At 40.0% G+C, this 20,983-nt stretch overlaps 1 protein-coding gene across 7 annotated transcripts in view; it reads left to right on the top strand.

The window, feature by feature from the left end:
* Positions 1 to 20,983, top strand: part of LOC126260848 (interaptin) — a 212,946-nt gene that overhangs the window by 146,227 nt on the left and 45,736 nt on the right. For all 7 annotated transcript variants that reach the window (XM_049958253.1, XM_049958252.1, XM_049958256.1 and 4 more), the window contains one exon: positions 6,347 to 6,490. In XM_049958253.1, the coding sequence (XP_049814210.1) occupies positions 6,347 to 6,490 (144 nt within the window). The remainder of the gene's footprint in view (positions 1 to 6,346; positions 6,491 to 20,983) is intronic.

Consider the following 20,983-nt stretch of genomic DNA (forward strand, 5'->3'; position numbering starts at 1 on the left):
GTTGTCCGTGAATGGGTACGCTTATTTAAAAGTGGACGAGAAAACGTTCATGATGAAGAGAGGAGTGGTAGACCATCATTGGTGACTGACGAACTCGTTCAGACAGTTGATGCAAAAGTTCGTGAAAATCGACGTTTCTCAATGTCGGAGTTGTCTACTGGTTTTCCACAGATTTCTAAGACTCTCTTGTACGAGATAGTGACAGCAAGATTGGGTTACCGTAAGTTCTGTGCACGATGGGTGCCCAAAATTCTTACCGACCACCACAAAACTCAAAGAATGGCCTCCGCATTAGACTTTCTGTCACGTTATGAGGACGAAGGAGAACCATTGTTAAACAGAATCATGACCGGTGACGAAACCTGGATTAAGTACGTGAACCCTGAGACAAAAGAACAATCAAATATGTGGGCACATTCAAATTCGCCTACCAAACCAAGAAAAGCCTCGCAAGATTTTTCTGCCAGAAAGCTGATGGCAACGGTGTTTTGGGGTGCCAAAGGGGTGTTGTTGGTTGAATTCATGGAACGTGGTACGACCATTAATCAAGACGTGTACTGTGAAACAATAAAAAAGTTACGACGGGCTATACAGAACAAACGCCGTGGTATGCTGACTTCCGGTATCGTTTTTTTGCACGATAACGCCCGTCCTCACTCTGCTCGCAGAACAACGGCCCTTCTTGAGTCCTTCAAGTGGGACGTTATCAACCATCCACCTTACAGCCCAGACCTGGCGCCAAGTGATTATCACCTCTTCATGCATTTGAAGAAACGGCTCGGGTCACAGCGGTTTGATGACGACGAAGAGCTCAAAGATGCGGTCACAGGCTGGCTCCAGGCACAAGCGGGTGATTTTTATGCAGAAGGAATTTCAAAGCTTGTGAAGAGATACGATAAGTGCCTCAATCGCTATGGAGACTATGTAGAAAAATAGTGCAAAGATGTAGTTGTAAGATGTATATATTAAAATATTTTTATTTAACTTGGTGTATTTTTTTAAATCAACCGGAGGTTACTTTCTGAACGGCCCTCGTAATAGACATAACACAGTGGGCAATAAGCAGCAATAACGAACATAGTAGAACCAACATTTTATTGGCGGTCACCTATATTGTTGGTTTACACAAGTCTTCGCCACTTCTTTCAAGAGGCCTATTCTTTCTGAAATCAGTGGAAGTATTTTAAATCTGTCTTGCAACTCAAACTAAATTTGTATTTTTGTTGCCATATTTTGTTTTACTAAAATAAAATAACATCAGTGATCTTAATGAAACGCACATACCATTTGTCTTGCCTTCTCTAAGAAAAGTTCATTACAAAAGATGTTGGTGTTAGTACTTAAGATTTTTGCTCACATGTTTGAAAGTGCAGAACTCCTTACATTTTTGTGTCAACTTAGGTCTTTACTTATCCTTGAGATCTCAAAATTTGTCAGTGAAAAATGCTAAAACTTGTCTGGAAATCAGGGAATTTCACTTTGGGAAAATTGTGGCACCCCTAATAGTTGAAATGGTTCTTTTTGTTGGTGCAGTGTGCTTGCTGTGTGTTTTGGTTCCATGAAATGAATTCTGCAGGGTTACAATTTATTCTTGGCTCAAGAATTTCATTGAGACAGGTTTCCTTGGTAATCGCTTTCCAGGTCGGTGGATTGGTCGTGAAGAGCCAGTTGTGTGGTCATCTCGCTCCCCATAGTTGACCACTGGATTTCTTTATCGGGGGTTCTGGGTGGAGACACTGTATATGTTCCTCCCCTACCAAACAGTTTGGCCAAATTGAAATAATGAATCTTTGCTACCGTTGCATTAGTTACACCCGATCTGGTGTGTGTGTGGGAAGAAATTTAATACCAGTGGAATGTTTGCCGTATCACAAATGGTGGTCACATTGAACCATAATGACAAATCCACTTTGAAACTTGAGGTGGTTTGCCATGAAATAACACACCTACTGATTCGGCGAGTATTCCAATATATTTCAGTATCATTCCAAAGTTGTCATCTGTTACTCACCCTGCATTCTATCAGACTGGTTGCAAGTAATGAGAAGCAGCAGCATTCCTGTATGCAGAAACGTACTGCAAGGGAAGGCTTGGGGAATCCCCATCAAGATCGTTGTTAAAACTTTCATTGCAGCTTACTGCTGGTTGGATTGTTTTCTTTCTTTTAAGTGTTACTTCTTGCAAAAACGTATTCTGTTTGGGAATTAAAATGTCAGTGAAGTAAAGAAGGAAAAAATGAATGACAATTGCAGCTTCTGACTAAAAAAAGTAGATAGTGCGCTTTGCTCAACAAGAAAAACATTGAAAAAGGAGAGAAAATCAGTGCACTGCTAGTGTTTTTGTAATCTGCAATAAAAGCTGATAACTTGTTATGTCACTGCATCATCTACTTAATAACACCATCAAAATGTGTGCACAGAAAAAGATATTACTTTGCGAAATAAAACAAATTAAGATGAATTGCAATGCTGTGTATGCAGAAGTAGAAGACCGGCCTGCTTGCCTCGTTATCCATTTTCAGCAGAACTGATAGTAATGACATTACATTGTATCTCGGCTGTTTTTGTGGTGCTTACCACTTGTATAGGAACCCCATTCTTCTTTCCATCATATTTACAAATTTTTTGATCACTCTTAGTTTAAAGTCAGGAATTTCTAAAATGAGGGCTCATCCAATAGAGTGCATTGCATATGCTGATAGTCTTTCTTGGTCTATAGTATTCTGTAAGAAACCTTTGATATACAGTGTTTCAGTGATGAAAAACAATGTTTTGCTTTTGACATGATCATTGTAATTATTGCTTTCAAAAGTTTCATAGATTTGCTCAGTGCTACACACATACTTTTGAATTCCTCTCTGCCATAAATGACAGAGTTCTGTTAGAGTTTCTTTGCTTCCAGAAAAGAATAGCTTTCAACAGCAACTTAAAAGAGAATTGTCTGGATAATACATAGAGTAAATTGTGAATATCTCAGGTAGAAAGAGAGAGGCTGCAACTAGGTGTCAAGGGAACTCTCCCTCTTTTAAGATACTCGTGTAAATCTGTTGAATTTTCGTCCACACTTTCCCTAGTGTTTTTGATTAACATTCAAAAGCCATCAACTGATTTTGTGTATAAGTTGGGTCAGTGTCCCGTTTTCTGTAGCTGAGTATACAGAATATGCACATGGATCATAAAAGCATTCACCTGGTTTTTGTGCATAAGTTGGGTCAGTACCCCTTTTTCTGTAGCTGAGTATACGAAATATGCACATGGATCATAATTTTATGAAAAAATGAGAGCCAGAAAATGAACATTTCATCCTTCAAATTTGTTACAAAGCAGCGGGCTTGTAGAATGTCTGGCCTTGGCAGCCTGAGACTGTGTGTGTGACACAGCATCTCTGCTATATGGTGAGTAGCAACTATCTATCATTTTCATAACACGTTAGAATTGAAATGTACGCAATTTAATTTCATGTCATTGTTAACTTCCCTCATCTCTACCATATTGTAAATAACCAAAAACAAAAATGATGTGACTTACCAAACGAAAGCGCTGGCAGGTCGATACACACACAAACAAACACAAACATACACACAAAATTCTAGCTTTTGCAACCAGCGGTTGCTTCTTCAGGAAAGAGGGAAGGAGAGGGAAAGACGAAAGGGTGTGGGTTTTAAGGGAGGAGTCATTCCAATCCCGGGAGCGGAAAGACTTACCTTAGGGGGAAAAAAGGATGGGTATACACTCGCACACACACACATATCCATCCACACATATACAGACACAAGCTTGTATATATATCAGAGGGAAACATTCCACGTGGAAAAATATATCTAAAAAGAAAGATGATGAGACTTACCAAACAAAAGCGCTGGCAGGTCGATAGACACACAAACAAACACAAATATACACACAAAATTCAAGCTTTCGCAACAAACTGTTGCCTCATCAGGAAAGAGGGGAAGGAGAGGGAAAGACGAAAGGATGTGGGTTTTAAGGGAGAGGATAAGGAGTCATTCCAATCCCGGGAGCGGAAAGACTTACCTTAGGGGGAAAAAAGGACAGGTATACACTCGCACACACACCCATATCCATCCACACATACAGACACAAGCAGACATATTTCAAATATATCTAAAAAGAAAGATGATGAGACTTACCAAACAAAAGCGCTGGCAGGTCGATAGACACACAAACAAACACAAATATACACACAAAATTCAAGCTTTCGCAACAAACTGTTGCCTCATCAGGTTGTGTCTGTATGTGTGGATGGATATGGGTGTGTGTGCGAGTGTATACCTGTCCTTTTTTCCCCCTAAGGTAAGTCTTTCCGCTCCCGGGATTGGAATGACTCCTTATCCTCTCCCTTAAAACCCACATCCTTTCGTCTTTCCCTCTCCTTCCCCTCTTTCCTGATGAGGCAACAGTTTGTTGCGAAAGCTTGAATTTTGTGTGTATATTTGTGTTTGTTTGTGTGTCTATCGACCTGCCAGCGCTTTTGTTTGGTAAGTCTCATCATCTCTGACTTTTTTTTTTTTTTAAAAAAAAAAGTTGACAAGCCTGAGAAAATAGAATATGGGAGCGTAATCTGGCTAGGGCGAAGGCATGTTTGCAGAGGGAATGTAAATAAAACTTAATGGGGTCGTTGTGGGGGTGTTGTGTGGGTGACATGGTAGTAGAAGGTGGAAAGTGTAACATGAGGCTGAAATGAAAATGAAAATAAAAATATAAATATAAATTAAAAATATAAATATAAATCCCTTAAAACCCACATCCTTTCGTCTTTCCCTCTCCTTCCCTCTTTCCTGAAGAAGCAACCGTTGGTTGCGAAAGCTAGAATTTTGTGTATATGTTTGTGTTTGTTTGTGTGTCTATCGACCTGCCAGCGCTTTCGTTTGGTAAGTCACATCATCTTTGTTTTTGGATATATTTTTCTCGCGTGGAATGTTTCCCTCTATTATATTCATATTGTAAATAACTGTTCATAACCTGAAGACTGCCCTTTTATTTATTTTGCAACAATAGAAGGCACGCCTGAAAATTTAATGTATGTGTATTTTATGTACCATCTAGATTCTATATTAATTTTTAGTTTGTAACTAACTCGTGTAAAGAAATATTTCATTGGAATACCAGGACAATAAGTTGGGTTGAAGATAAAAAAAGGTTGAGTTGAGACTAAAAAGAAAATTAGAGCATTTGAAATTTAAATGCTGGAGGAGGTGAAATGGTGAATACAGTGGTAAGAATAATAATGTGTGTGTCTGCTGAACGTGGAAATTGATAGTGAAGTTGTATCAGTTACTTGGGGTAAGAGTTCTTTGTTAAAAAGAAAATTTCCTGGCAGAATGTTCATATTGTTGGCAGTTTGAATGATTTCTTGTTATTACTGTGTTTTCAATCAGTGGGAAGGTCCTGCAAATGAGCTGTATTTCCTTCCATATAGGCTACACATAACATATTCTCACATTTGCTGCCTGTATTTCCTCTTCTGCTCTAACATTATGTGCCTGTATAATTTTTGTGCCCACTATAAACACTATTCTGTTTAATGAACTGTACACTATCAAGTCACGATTTCCAATGAATTCTTTTTTATGATAATTCATTTGACACTCTTACTCCTAGTAATGATTTATCAAGAAGCTGAAATGATGATGATTAGAGCAACAGTTTTTCAAAAAGAGCCAATTAAATGTGTGTTTCAGTTCTCTTTGGTGAATGTTGTCTTCCATTATATTGTGTTTTTGAAATTGTAGTGTGGTGCTGTAGTTCAGTGTGTGTAATGATACAGTTGGTTGTCACTTCCATTACAGCTTTGTAAGCAGCATACGATAGGAAGGGTGGATGTAAGATAGCTATGTAAATTAGGTTAGAAAGAAGAGGGAAACCACTTCTGAAATTTCCATACGTATTACCCATTATATAAACTAGTACATCAAAATTGGAGACAGTTTCTAGTTCTTCAGCAGTACAAAACTTTTTGAATTAGTGGGAATGCACTGATGTTACCACTGGCAGAAATTGTGTGAGTGCATTTATATGTTATACATATTTATATATATAATATATATCTTTTTGCTATTTTGAATTTCTTTGTAGGACTGGTGATGCCTAATGCCATCAGTGTGTGTGTGTGTGTGTGTGTGTGTGTGTGTGTGTGTGTGTGTGTGTGTGTGTTCATCCGTCCAAGGAAATTTACAATATGAGATTTATTGTATTTTATACTGGAATTTTCCTAAACCTACCCCTGCTTATGAAATTTGGTAACCTTGTTTTCTATTATTAGTTTCTTTTGCTATTTGTAACTGTTTTTTAATAATATTGATTATGATTTTTGTCGCCATTATTAATAGGAGTGTGTGAAAAAAGTTAGCAATCCAGAGGATAAAATCTCGTGGAGTAACAACCGTAGCCCAGAAGTTTCACAAGAGGCAGAGATGTTAAACGAACTTCAAGAATTACGCAACATGGTTCTCAAGCAGGAGCAATCATATACTGTAAGTTCAGTACAAATAAAGTAACTAGTAACCAGACATAGATTCAGGTGTGTCTGATACAATATAATTTTAAAGTTGCACCAGTTATTTTAGCAACTGTAAAAAGTTTTCTTATGTTTATGCTGTTATTGCTTTTATACATCATCCTCTCCATTTTATAACTACAGAATCTGTTACATTTTAATTTTTTTTATTTAATGTCCTTTTACTTGTATAGCTGAGGAGTTTGACAGTTGCCATATTTTCCTTCTCATTATGTGTGTGTCCTTTTCTATACCATTCTAAATGGTAGAAACATTGAGCCATCAAGAGGCGCACCCACGGAAGAGAACAGTCCAGACGTAGGCAGCAGAAGTGGTGGCTAGGAATCCAGGAGAGAAAGGTGGCAGTTGCATGGTCTGGGCATATGATACATGGCTACCAAAGCTGGTGAGGTGAGTTGAGGGGTGGCACATATGAAGATATCAGGATTGGGTAGGAGTGATAGAACAGCAGAAGGGAAACTGTTCGGGAAGAGTATGGGGACAGTAGGTTAGTGGAGATTGAGGCCAGGTGGATCACAAGAGTGAAAGATGTGTTGCAAGGATCCATTGGGATGGGATGGTGCTCAGAAAATGTCAGATGTGTGGGACATGGATGAAAGAAAGTGTTAGGAGGTTGTTAAGGGAACTGAGTAACAAACTGTGAGTTTGAGGAGTGAAAAGGCTGTAATAAATATTACAGAGGGCAGTAGTGTAGTGTTTTGACATGGGAATGCTAGTTCATCAGGCTTGGGGGGGGGGGGGGGGGGGGATGTAAAATTCTGACACAAGCAGAGAGTGTGTTCGTACTCTACCTCGTCAAAGCATTTCTTCTGAAAGCTAGTAAGTTTTTATTCTCATTTGTATGCACCTGACGACAACTTTAACACTATCATTTTTCTGTGAGTGGTCTCATTTACTCCTAAATTATTACATCCTGTCAGACTTTTCCCTGTTGCACCCGTCCTAGATGGTGTTAAATAAGTATGTGAGAAAACCCTGCTACCAGTAGTTGTGACAGGTGTGGCAGATCCAAGACCTGATCTGACAGCTGTTAGATGTCAGCAGTTCCCTGTTGAAACAAGCTCTTCTGTCGACCATCCTCAAGTGAAGCATAGATAGGCAGTTATCTGTGTAAGGTATTACCTAGGATGTTTTGGTATCCTAAAATCTCTTAGTGTACAGCTATTATGCAGTAATCACTGATTTCTTTACAGTGACTGTAGACTATGGAGGTTCCCTCCATTATGAACAGTTCTACCGGGTACACACCTATCCAGTGCATGGTCAACTACTCTTTTAAGCTTGAGCCAGATTTCCTCCACATGCTCCTGGCCTATGCTGAAAGTTTCATGTACCTCATTGAGATATGACACTACTGATTTTTTTGTCTGGTTTACTAAACATGTTTATCTTTCTGCTTGTTTTAGTTGTCCTTTGTACCTTGGTAATCATTGTTGCCAAAACCACTCAGACATAAGGTCTGTTCGTTGCCATTAGATTCAATATACATCCTTTGTGAGTGTGGTTCCTAACCTTCTGTTTTAGGTAGTTTTCAGAGAAGACATGTAGCAAAGTTTCACAGGATGTCGTATCACGCCCACAGTATCAAAAACTGTAATTTTCCCAATTAATTGTTGGATGGCTAAAATCTCCTCTGTTTTTTACAGTATAATAGGGAAACTTACATACATGTGAATTGAGATTTTTTCTTAAATGTTTCAGTTACATTAGCAGATGAGTCTGGTGGGAAATAGAATGATGTAATTATTTTACACCCACTCCCTGGTAATGTGTCTTGCCCAAACAGTCACATACAGCTTCTATTTCTGTCTCAGTGGCTTTGAGTTTCTTGTCTACTGCAACAACTACCCCACCTGCATTTCCCATTTGCTTATCCATTTGATATACATTTAAATTTTCCCCAAAAATCTCACTGGTATCAGTTTTAGGTTTCATCCTACATTCTGCACCTATTTTAATACACTCTCCTGTGAGAGGCATTTCTTTCAATCTTACACTGATAGTTCTCAGTTTCCTACAGCTGTTGTTAACTGGATTGGATAGTGTGTTGCCTAATGTAAAAAATAAATAAAAATAAAAAATTTAAAAAAAAACTTGTGTGCACCCAACACACAGTCAGCTATCTGATTAGCAGCCTATGATGTGTAGTGCACACTTGGCCTATTCAGGGGAACCCTACAGTTCTCAACCCTACGGCGTAAATACAGTAAGTCTCATCCCAGTTTGTCATAGAACCTTCAAAGTCTGTGCTTCATTTCTTCCACTCGACTCAGAACCAAGACCAGAACATCACTTATGGGGAAAATGCTGCAAATTGTGAGCTTCATTGAAACTCCATGCACAAGGGTGGTCTTCTCAACCGTCTCTGCCAGTCGCTGGAATGACCCAAGTATGATCTCTGAGCCCAGCAAGAGGCATTATTTGTTCCAACGTTTGCCAAAAAATCTGCAGTTGGTCACACCCTGTTCCCTCAAAGTCTGCTGGAATAGCCTCTTCAACATGTTGAATGAAGCCCCCAGGCATACGCACTGAGTGCACCTGTTGTCCTTAACTGTCCCTGCTGCCATTTCCCTAAGAGGTACCATCATTCGCCGTGCGTTTGAACTGCCCCCTACACATTCATGTTTGTCTCCTCTTGACACCGGACAAAACAGGTTTCCCCAAAACACGTGGAATGAGTCCCACTGGCTCAGTTTCAGTGAAAGGTAGCAACTCAGACTTGTTGCTTAGGTGGGATTGACACAACACCCTGCGTCATTACAGGTCTCCATCCACCCTGTATGGGACACCTAGATTTACCATTTACACGCCACTTGCAGTCAAGAGAACGAGTAATGACAGATTTTGTACTTTCTGCAGGGGAGACAGGAAATGATAGTACCTGAGGTACCTCTGGTACCAGTTTTGTAGTACAGGACTCTTGGAAACTCTTCCAATGCATCGTTCCATAGCTTTGTCATTCGACAGCAGTCAGGGCGATTTCCAGCTGCTTACAGTTGTCAGCTAACTAATCCTGTGTTCTAGAACAGCGCTCACAGTGGGGCTGTATTTTTAATGGTACAATGTGTTACAAAGCAGTGAACAGATATCTTTAAATTAAGCCCACTGATTATATTTTAATCTGATGAGCTAAAAAGTATGATAATTCACTATAAGACTATATAAAAAAATGAGATTTCTATCAAGGCAACAAAAAAAAACCTGTGCTAAAAATTACTTTTGTCCTAGAATGTTTGGAAATTGATTACAGTTGGTAGCAAGCTCGACAGCTGAGTTTATTTACAACAAACACAGATAATCTACATGGCTACTCCTCTTTAGGTGAAAACTACATGTAGCAATATCTGTGTTAGAATACCTGCTACAGTAACTAAATCACATATGCCGATTTACTACAAATTGCTCGTAGATTATGCAAATGATTTTGAAACATGAATTAAAAAGAAGTAAATGGAAAAAAAGTTATTATCAACACAAAAACGTTATTGAGAATATGCTGCTCTCACACTGCTGAAGCTCAGAGTACGTTTTTAGATGTTTAAGGTTAGGTTAAAAAATTAAGAGTGTGGTTAACAACTGATATAATAAAAATTTAGGAGATGGCCGGTAAGTAATGTGATTAGGCAAGTGTGTTTTCTAGACACTTTAGCGGAAGTGTAAGAAAGGGAAATTCGAAGTATCGGAAGTGAAAATTTAAGTAAATGTAGTTTGACAGCCACAAGTAACAATTAAACATCTCTTTAAAAAATCCTCTGATCTTGAAAAGTGATAACTACACAGTTCCATTTAATTTTTAACTACAAATCAAATGCATAAACTACTATGTTAGCTGCATGCACATTGATGAATAAGACTTGTAATAGGCTTATGTAGGTCGATATGTTACCAGTTAGGCAGTGACTCAATGGTTGCAAGCTGGAATACAGTCCACTTGCTGCTTCTTTTTCCTGTGGCAATATTTGTGCAAAACGCAGTGTGTTATTTGATTTAGGACATTGAGTAAAACTAAGTTGTGTGGCCGTTATTATAGCTGCAGCATTTGACTTACTCAATGCAATACATCAGTGTGGGGGTGTAACACGAATTTGTGTTAATGTTACTGCATTGTATTGTGACTGTGCCGATCTTGCAGGGCTTCCATAAGTACTTGATCTGTAGTACACTACACAAAACAGTTCTTTATCCAATATACTTAAATCAGTAAACTGGAGTTCTTGCTGACAAATTACTTTATTCTCAAAATTGGTGCACAATGTATGAGATCTCATGAGACTCCATCCAGAGATAGTGTAAAGTATATGTCCAAGGTTGATATTCCCTTCTTCATCGTTGTTCATTTTGCATTCACGGAATTTTCCATCTTGCATTTTCCCTGAAGCTGGAGTTGGCAATGAGATATGTCTTCACTTGCCCTGATATCATAACTTAAGCTGTTGCACCACTCTGCCGCCTGTAGCCCAACGAATACCTCAAACAAAAGGTGCACAAAACAAGGCCGAGACAAATGTCGTGTCCGGTATATAAAAAACAGTGGTTTACAAAATGTCATCTGCCTGACATCAATCACTACAAGGCAGCCCCTATAACCCAGTACATTCTCTCTTTCATGCCTAACATTGAGGGAGCAGAAATTCTAGTGAGGTAACTTCTGCAGGTGTATTAAATTTCTGTAGTCTCAAAATTTCGTCTGTCCCACCTGTGAATGAGTGAATACAACTAGTTTCTATATTTACATACATTTAAAAATACCTCATATGCTAGATACATAATCCCTATTTAAAAAAAAAAAAAAAAAAAAAAAAAAAAAGTCTTCTTTTAGTTGTGAGAATGTGATTGTCTTCTCTACTTGGCTGTCTGTTGCTCTGTTATCGTCTTTATGTTGAGTTGCTGCCTATCCTCATTAGTATTCATTCTCAGAGTATTTGCTCAAGTTACCTGTTGCATTGAAAAATCACCATGGTCTCAATCAACACGGGTTCTCTGACATGTGAATAGTTGGTCACATGAGTCGATTCCCACGACGGGCCAAAACAGCAGCCCATTTCTGCAGGTATCTCTTAACAAATCAGGCCTGCCTGTCGGATTTAGTATCACCAATCTTCCCCCAGACCATGTCTGTTGGTGTGTGGCATAATACAGCAGATTTTCATTGATTATCCTTGGACCCAGGACCGGGTGCTCCTCAGCAGGCCAGAGACCATGGGTGATGGATTTCAGGAATGGCGACTGTCTGACCGCAAGTACACTGTACAGTGCAGTGTTTTATAGACATTTTATTTATTGTAGTAAATTCTGGCACTTTGAAAGTAGTTTATATATCAGAAAGATAAGACGATAAGAAGAAGAAAATTGTGGCAGTCGCTGGCAGTTTGTAAGCTGTGTACTCATATATTTCTCGAAAGAAAAATCCCAAAATATGTGTAAAATAATAAACGTGACACAGTATGTAATAACTGACAATAATGAACATAGTAGAACCAATATTTTACTGGCAGTCAGCTATGGTGTTGGTTTACACAACTCTTCCCTGCCATACACACTTATTTCAAGAGGTCTACTTTTTCCTGAGGTTGTTTCGGAAATCAGTGAAGGTATTTTAAATCTGTCTTGCAATTTCAAGGAAATGCAGATTTTGTCACCAGATTTGTTTCATTTTATTGAAATAAAATAACAACATTGGTCTTAATGAAAAACATACACCATGTGGCTTGCTTTCTCCATCTAAAAACAGTTCATTACAAAAGATGTTGATGTTAACACTTAAGATTTTTGCTCACACGGTAGTGAAATGCAGAAGTCCTTACATTTTTTTGTCAAAATTTATCAGGGTAAAATGCTAAAACTTGTTTGGAAATCAGGGAAATATCTGGGAATGTCACTTGGGGAAACTTGTGGCAATCCTGATAATTCAATCAAAATGTCTTCTTCTGTGTGATTTTAATATAATTTCTTTCTTTCTTTCTCTTACTCCCCTCCCCAATAACTACAATTGATTTACAACTTTGTTCATCATAAGCAAATCCCTAAATTGTCTTGCTTTTTGTCAAAAAGAGCATGTCAGTTTTTGCAATTAACCACCAAGGAAAGTGTTGGAAGAAGGGGTTACTGATGTGATTTTCTAATGCCTTGCAAGAATCCGATACCTATTTGTTATCCTAGATTAACAATTTTTCTGCGAGAAACTTAAAAAAGATTGTGAGGGCATTACACACTAACAGTCGTTAGATGTATATACACTCCTGGAAATTGAAATAAGAACACCGTGAATTCATTGTCCCGGGAAGGGGAAACTTTATTGACACATTCCTGGGGTCAGATACATCACATGATCACACTGACAGAACCACAGGCACATAGACACGGGCAACAGAGCATGCACAATGTCGGCACTAGTACAGTGTATATCCACCTTTCGCAGCAATGCAGGCTGCTATTCTCCCATGGAGACGATCTTAGAGATGCTGGATGTAGTCCTGTGGAACGGCTTGCCATGCCATTTCCACCTGGCGCCTCAGTTGGACCAGCGTTTGTGCTGGACGTGCAGACCGCGTGAGACGACGCTTCGTCCAGTCCCAAACATGCTCAATGGGGGACAGATCCGGAGATCTTGCTGGCCAGGGTAGTTGATTTACACCTTCTAGAGCACATTGGGTGGCACGGGATACATGCGGACGTGCATTGTCCTGTTGGAACAGCAAGTTCCCTTGCCGGTCTAGGAATGGTAGAACGATGGGTTCGATGACGGTTTGGATGTACCGTGCACTATTCAGTGTCCCCTCGACGATCACCAGTGGTGTACGGCCAGTGTAGGAGATCGCTCCCCACACCATGATGCCGGGTGTTGGCCCTGTGTGCCTCGGTCGTATGCAGTCCTGATTGTGGCGCTCACCTGCACGGCGCCAAACACGCATACGACCATCATTGGCACCAAGGCAGAAGCGACTCTCATCGCTGAAGACGACACGTCTCCATTCGTCCCTCCATTCACGCCTGTCGCGACACCACTGGAGGCGGGCTGCACGATGTTGGGGCGTGAGCGGAAGACGGCCTAACGGTGTGCGGGACCGTAGCCCAGCTTCATGGAGATGGTTGCGAATGGTCCTCGCCGGTACCCCAGGAACAACAGTGTCCCTAATTTGCTGGGAAGTGGCGGTGCGGTCCCCTACGGCACTGCGTAGGATCCTACGGTCTTGGCGTGCATCCGTGCGTCGCTGCGGTCCGGTCCCAGGTCGACGGGCACATGCACCTTCCGCCGACCACTGGCGACAACATCGATGTACTGTGGAGACCTCACGCCCCACGTGTTGAGCAATTCGGCGGTACGTCCACCCGGCCTCTCGCATGCCCACTATACGCCCTCGCTCAAAGTCCGTCAACTGCACATACGGTTCACGTCCACGCTGTCGCGGCATGCTACCAGTGTTAAAGACTGCGATGCAGCTCCGTATGCCACGGCAAACTGGCTGACACTGACGGCGGCGGTGCACAAATGCTGCGCAGCTAGCGCCATTCGACGGCCAACACCGCGGTTCCTGGTGTGTCCGCTGTGCCGTGCGTGTGATCATTGCTTGTACAGCCCTCTCGCAGTGTCTGGAGCAAGTATGGTGGGTCTGACACACCGGTGTCAGTGTGTTCTTTTTTCCATTTCCAGGAGTGTATATTGGGTAACGAGCTTGAGTGAACTCACTGTTACGTTTCTCATTTTCCTTTTACACATACTGAGCAGTAATACCGTATAAGTACATTTGATGTTCACAAAATAGACTGGGACTCATCTGACAATATGTGGCCTTTGAAAATGTGCATAAAGTTCACTTACTGTAATCACCCTGTAGAAAATATAAACCGTCCCAGATGTAGATATTCAAGTGGATGTTAGCTTCGTGTTTAGGTTGACTACAATAATGCATTTAGTACGCTGTTCATAGTAACTTATGCATTCCTACTTTCTTGTTCAGTATTCAACCTACTCCTGAATCACCCATATCTGGTTTCATATTTTTAAAATTGCATTCACCTGACCTCTTTGTTCAGATAGCAAAAACAAAATAAATATATTAATTTGACCACTGCCTGTGTTCAATGTCAGTGTGCAATAACCTCTCATATGTGACGGGCAGCACTAACAGTGGAGGGTATATAAATTGTGTCGGGGGATGCAAGAAAAAAAAACTGTGCAGTCGTCGTCATAATATTGAAACAGAGCGATTTGTCTGTCTAAAAGGGCATGATCATATGCTTTCAGACAAGGGTCAGAAGCATTCCAGAAACGACTGAGTTTGTAAACCATTTGCGTGCCGCTGTGGTTAAAGTATATAGTGCTTGGCAAATGCCACTATCCAAACGGGTACCAAGGCAGTTGTGGTGCACAAGGGCCATAGATGACAGGGCTGAAGAGCAACTGCGGAGATGTGTATTCGTGAAAAGATATGCAACTGTTTAGCAACTGACCACCCAGAAGAAACAAGGAGCTATCATTAGTGTGTCCTCAATGACTGTTCAGTGAATGTTGCTGTGTATGGGCCTCCCTAGCAGGCGCGTGACTCTTGCATCCATACTGACTGTTGTTCATTAGTCATGAACGCTGGAATTTGCAAGCCAATACAACTGGACGTCCACTGAGGCTCGACAGGCAGCTTTTTCGACGAATCATGTTTTATGCCCCATTGGACTGATAGCTGTTTCTGTGTAAGGGGGTAAAATTTCTTAAAGCAGACACCTTGCAGCAATCATCAGAAGGGTCCAGGCTAGAGGAGGGAATGTTTTCATGGCATTCCCTGGGTGATCTTGTTTTCCTGGATGGCACAGTGGATCAACACAAGCATGCATCTATCCTTGGAGACCATGTCCACCTCTACATGCAGTTCGCCCCCTCCCATCACAACGGCATCTGCCAGCAGAGCATGGCAACATGTCATAAAGCTCGCAGTGTACATGTTTGGTTCTAAGAGCACCAGGATGAGTTTTCCATACTCTGCTGGACACTGAGCTTCCCAGATTTAAACCCAATTGAGAATCTTCTGGTCCAGCAAGACCGGACTGCACACGTCGTGCATCCTCAGCCGAGAAACCTAGCGTAACTAGCCATGGCACTGGAGTCAGCGTGGTTCCATATCCCTATGGGTGCTGTCCAGACCCTCACTGACACTCTTCCTGCACATCCTGCAGCAGTCTGCACTGCTAAATGTGGTTATTCAGGCTTTTGACAGGTGGTCACATTTATGAGATAGAACAGTGTATATGTTTTGTACCAATCTATTACTGTATGTCTTGATTTTTCATTTGTTCTCAGGCTTGGTTGCACAATATAATGTCTCATGAAATGCTGTCATAAGAGATCCATCTGGGGACTTCAGACAAGAGACTGCCTAAAATATACATCCAAGATCGATATTCTCTTCTTCACCATTGTTTATTTTGGGTTTGTGGATTCGTCCTTCTGGCACATTCCTTGGAGCTGTTGTTGACAGTAGATCTCCCTGCTCTTGTTCTGATGTCATAACATCAGCTGTGGCACCTCAGCACCACCCGTAGTCCAACAAATGCCTGAAACAGAAGGTGCAAAAACCAAGCCGACACGTATGTTGTGTTCAGCACATAGGAAATTGTTTTACTAAGTGACATCTGCCCAACATTAATCACCACAAGGGCAACACTGTAACCCAGATCATTTACTCATTCATACCCAACATCGAAGGAGCAGCAATTTTGTCATGGTAACTCCTGCACGTATTTTAAAGTTTCAGTAATATTAAAATTTTTGCACTCTTCCATCAGATGACAGCCTTAAAACAGATGACACTTTGTAATGAGAGGAGTGCAAAGAAATTCCTGTATTAACAGAAAATGAAGTGAATAGGCATCACAGTGCAATGAGGATGGCATCTACTGATAATATTATTTACATAACAACAGTTACAGTATTGGAATAAGTTTACACACAGTCAGTTTGAAAGCCTGGTTTTCTTTTCATTTCTCTTAATTCCATTTCCTTAATTTCTTTTTCTGCTTTCGGTGTTCCCATTCTTATTTCATATTCTTCAAGTAGTGCTGCTGTGTGTTCCATTCACACTCAAGGTACTGTAATCTTCATCTGTAAAATTGCTATCTCACATCGAGAACGTTTTCTGTTCTTGTTTTTGGGCTTTGATTCTGACACTAGATTCTATAATAAAATTTTGGTTTCTGTGTTGCACATCCAGCTTTAGATGGAGGTTATTTTTCATGTAAAATATGCAATGTATTGTATCTTCATTGTCATCAGGGAGGAGAAGAATATAATCATTTGTAGTTAACAGTCATCCTATCATTTAGTGATATGAATGAACTTCAACCTTCAGTGTTGTTTAAATTGTATTAGAATAAGAAATGAACTTGAATGTAATGAATAATATTATATACCACCTTCTAAACAGCAAATATGATTCAAAAAATTTTCCCGGGCGCATTAAAATGTATTCAAACCACCACATACAACTTAGCGATGAAAATCTACATTGCCATTGTAGGGATTGTAAATAAGAATGAATTGTGGCTTGTGGATTGCAGTTAGCTTCTACCCATTTTGTGTAACAGTGGGTCTTATGAAATCACCTTTTCCAGAAAAGTTTAGAAAGTGTTTTGTTCCAGTTTACGTAGCACATGTAATTACATAGAGATGAAATGTAATAATTGCAAAGTGTGTGTTAAAAGTATTCCCTGTCATGTGTGGATGGTTTCTTGGTCCTTTCCTTAATATTGTCATAACACATTTCCTATCACTTTATCAGCTCTTCCTCCTCCTCCTCCTCCTGTTAGTCTTCTACTGACCCAATATAATTGTCAGGGATGGGAGCACACCTTTTCAGCTCTGGAGAAGTTTGAAGATCGCTCCTTTTTCTGGAGTCTTTCTTCCACCTTTATGATGCGACACCTTTGATGTACGATTAGTATCTGCAGTTGAAGTCAGTAATCATGTTGATAGCTGATTTTTAGCGGTGTTGCCAAATATGTTTTTTGCTAATTTAAATCAACACTGAACCACTTCCTTCAGCAGATCCAAGTTTACTGTTGTACAATAGAACTCAGTCTTGAACTGAGTTCAGTTTCTAAACTAAGGTCAAAATTGACCTCCAGTCAGTGATGTTTATACCATCAGTTCCTAATGAAACAGCATCCATGGAGGAAAGAAATGATGCACTTGACATAAAATGATAATGTGAAACATTGGCTTCCAAGCAGTGTTTACAAACATAACACAAGTAACTTCTCGAGCCTTGGACCCCCTGGATGTGAAGTAATAGATGTTGTTAAAAGGTGGAACTATGCCTGTTCCTGCAAGTGTTTTGTCTTTTAATATTGTCAACTTACCAACTACATTGTGTGTAGCATTTGTCATACTTACGTTGTTGAACCAAGTGTTGGGATAAACTTCAGTATTAGTTTATGCAGATGGAAAGTTGACAACAATAAACACGAACTGTGGGAGTGCCTCTTTCTGGATAATATACGAACAAGTTTCAAACTATTGCAGATGTGATATCTGTTGAGAGACATGTATGAACTACATAGAACTGTTGTGACACCTTTTGTGAAACATGATTGAACTACATGGAAACTGTTGGCATATTATTTATTTATTTTTAAATGCATCAATTTGATTTACTGGGTCATTAAGTTGGTTTCCCCCTCCCCAAATATTCCATTGCAATGATTAGCATAGCCAAAATTTAACTTCACAATCCACTTTATGTGTACCCTATTGAAATATATTTCATTATGTCACCAATTATCTGTATCGTGATGATGATTATGGAATTCAGTTCTTTCATTGGGATGACAGTCTTCTGTAATCAGTCAGCATCACCAATTGCTAACTACTATCCCATATTCAGGAGGACTAGAGTTGAAACTTGTGTCAGACCATCCAGATTTAAGTTTCCTAAATCATTTCAGGCAGATGCCGGGATGGTTCATTGGAAAGGGCATGGCCCATTTCCTTGCCCGTCTTTCCCTTATCTGAGCTTGCGCTCTGTCTGTGATGACCTTGTTGTTGATGGGATGTTTAATACCAATCAGCTGCTCCATATTTAGCATTAAAAAAATAAGTATACAACACAGCAAATTTTATGATCTGAAGTTATCTATACATACATGATGTCTACAGTTTGTGAGCTATATACGCGTGTAACATACATTCAGATCTTGTAATCGCTTTTGGGCTTCTGCTAAATTTTAAATTGTTTATGAACTACAAAACCAGATAGAACCGGAAGTAGTTAGACCATTATACTTGGCTTTTAGGAAAAAATGCATTTTGGACCAAGAGTTTCAAATTGAAGGTAGCCAATATGCTAATGAAATATAAAACTTATGTAAGACCAAGCATTTCAAATTAAAGAAAAGTTTTTTTTTTTTTTTTTTTTTTTTTTTTTAAGCAGCTTCAAGTGAAGAATGTCGGAATACACTACAATATTATGAAAATGGCAGTTGCTGCTCACCATATAGCAGAGATGCTGAGTCTGAGATAGGCACAACAAAAAGACTGTCACAACATAACCTTTTTTTAAGTGTGGCTTCAGCTGCCAGAGGCTGCAGTCGTGTGTGAGAGTTGTGTTTGAACTTGTGTGTGTGTGTGTGTGTGTGTGTGTGTGTGTGTGTGTGTCATCTATTTTCACAGGCTTTTTGTTGTGCTTATCTGCGACTCAGTATCTCCGCTATATGGTGAATAGCAACTTTCCATTTCATAATATTGCTACATTCCATTTCCATTGTTAGAATATACTACAACATACATATCACTCCCATAGGGACTGTAAAGACAAAATTAGACTTACTAGAGTGCACACAGAGGCATCTAAGCAATCATTCTTCCTTCAAATCATTAGTGAGTGGAATGAAAAGCAGCTCTAATAATTGGTATGATGGAAACTGCCTTTACGATGCCCCTTCGAAATGAATTGCAGGGTATAAATGTAAATGAATACTATCCGTTTTCATGTTGTGACATTTTTGAATTAAAGAAAGACACACAGGGATTAGTGACATTTGCTGCTGTGGGCATTGATTTGAATCTGTGGGGAAAGCTGAAAATTTGTGCCGTACTAAATTACACTTTACTGATATAGTGTCCCTTGCTGATTTTTCCTCATTACTTGCAGCATTTCACCGATATCCATGAGAGTTCAAGCATGTTCCAATGTGTCCGAAAGAACAGACACCACATACGTAATTAAGGCAACAACAGCCAATGATCGCATCGTTGTGGGTGCACACCACAGTCGAACTCTTTCGGGAATGATGATGTGTAAGGGGCACTATATCAGTAGTATGTGGATAAGTTGAGAATTTGGGTCTGAAGGGAGGCACGCTAGGGTAGTCCGTGCAGCAATGATGACCACTGTGTCCGGATGGTGCATTGGTCAGTGCATCTGCCTAGTAAACAGGAGACCCAGGTTCGAATCCCAGTCCGGCACAAATTTTCAACCTTCCCCATTGATTTAATCAGTTTTCACAGCAACTGATGTCATTAATCGCTTTTTGTCTTGATTGATAGTGGCTGCAGGATTAAAATGGTGTCTGTTCTTTCAAACCTACCTGAAAGAACAGACACCCACGTATGTAAAACAAATAAATTCTTCCAGCTTTTCTTCAGTAAAATCTAATGTGTAGGATAATATCTCAGTTTGTGGAAGAAAGCAGTTTTGGTCATACCTCCTGAAATCGGGAAAGAACTGAACATGTCCCAATAGTTGGTAAAGGATTGTCTTGACCAGCTTTATAGGAGAGACTTGTGAAGTAAATTCTACAGTTACACATAATCCAGAACTAGGAAAATATGAATAATGTTAGTATTTTTCAGTGTGCATTATGGTGGTATTGATCTACCTTTTAGATTGTTGAAAGTGTAACCATCTCTGCTGTTGTCCTCAGCAGTCTGTGTTATCATTGAAGGTAGATGTTGTATATCACCACAATGTGTTATTAAGAAACACATGCTTCATTTGTAAAATACATTGCAGAGTGTCATGCCAATATAAAAAGCTGTGCAGTGGTTTTCCACCAAACGGACAGTACATGAGTGGGCATTAAGAATCAACCATATCGGGCCTCCATTTATCCTGTTGTGGACTGTGCTTGGCAACAGGACTCAAGGAATATTGAATGTCTGCTATTTCACTTGGGCCATTTGGATTCCACCTTCGGATACTAATTTTCATGAACTCTGAAGGTGGAAACTTGTGAATAGCCTCACAGCCCTTCTGGATTTAACCAATATCAAAATACACACACCCCCCCCCCCCCAGCTTAGTTTATTATTATTTTATATATTTATTCACTAATATTGTCTTTTTTTTATATAGAATCTTTCTCACCTTCACACCCCTCCCCACACCCACTCCCACCCCCTCTCCCTCGCACCCCTTCCCTTCCCCTCACACACCACCACTACCTCACAACCCTCCTCTCC

Source organism: Schistocerca nitens, chromosome 5, assembly GCF_023898315.1.
Source record: "Schistocerca nitens isolate TAMUIC-IGC-003100 chromosome 5, iqSchNite1.1, whole genome shotgun sequence".
Taxonomy (NCBI): Eukaryota; Metazoa; Arthropoda; class Insecta; order Orthoptera; family Acrididae; genus Schistocerca; species Schistocerca nitens.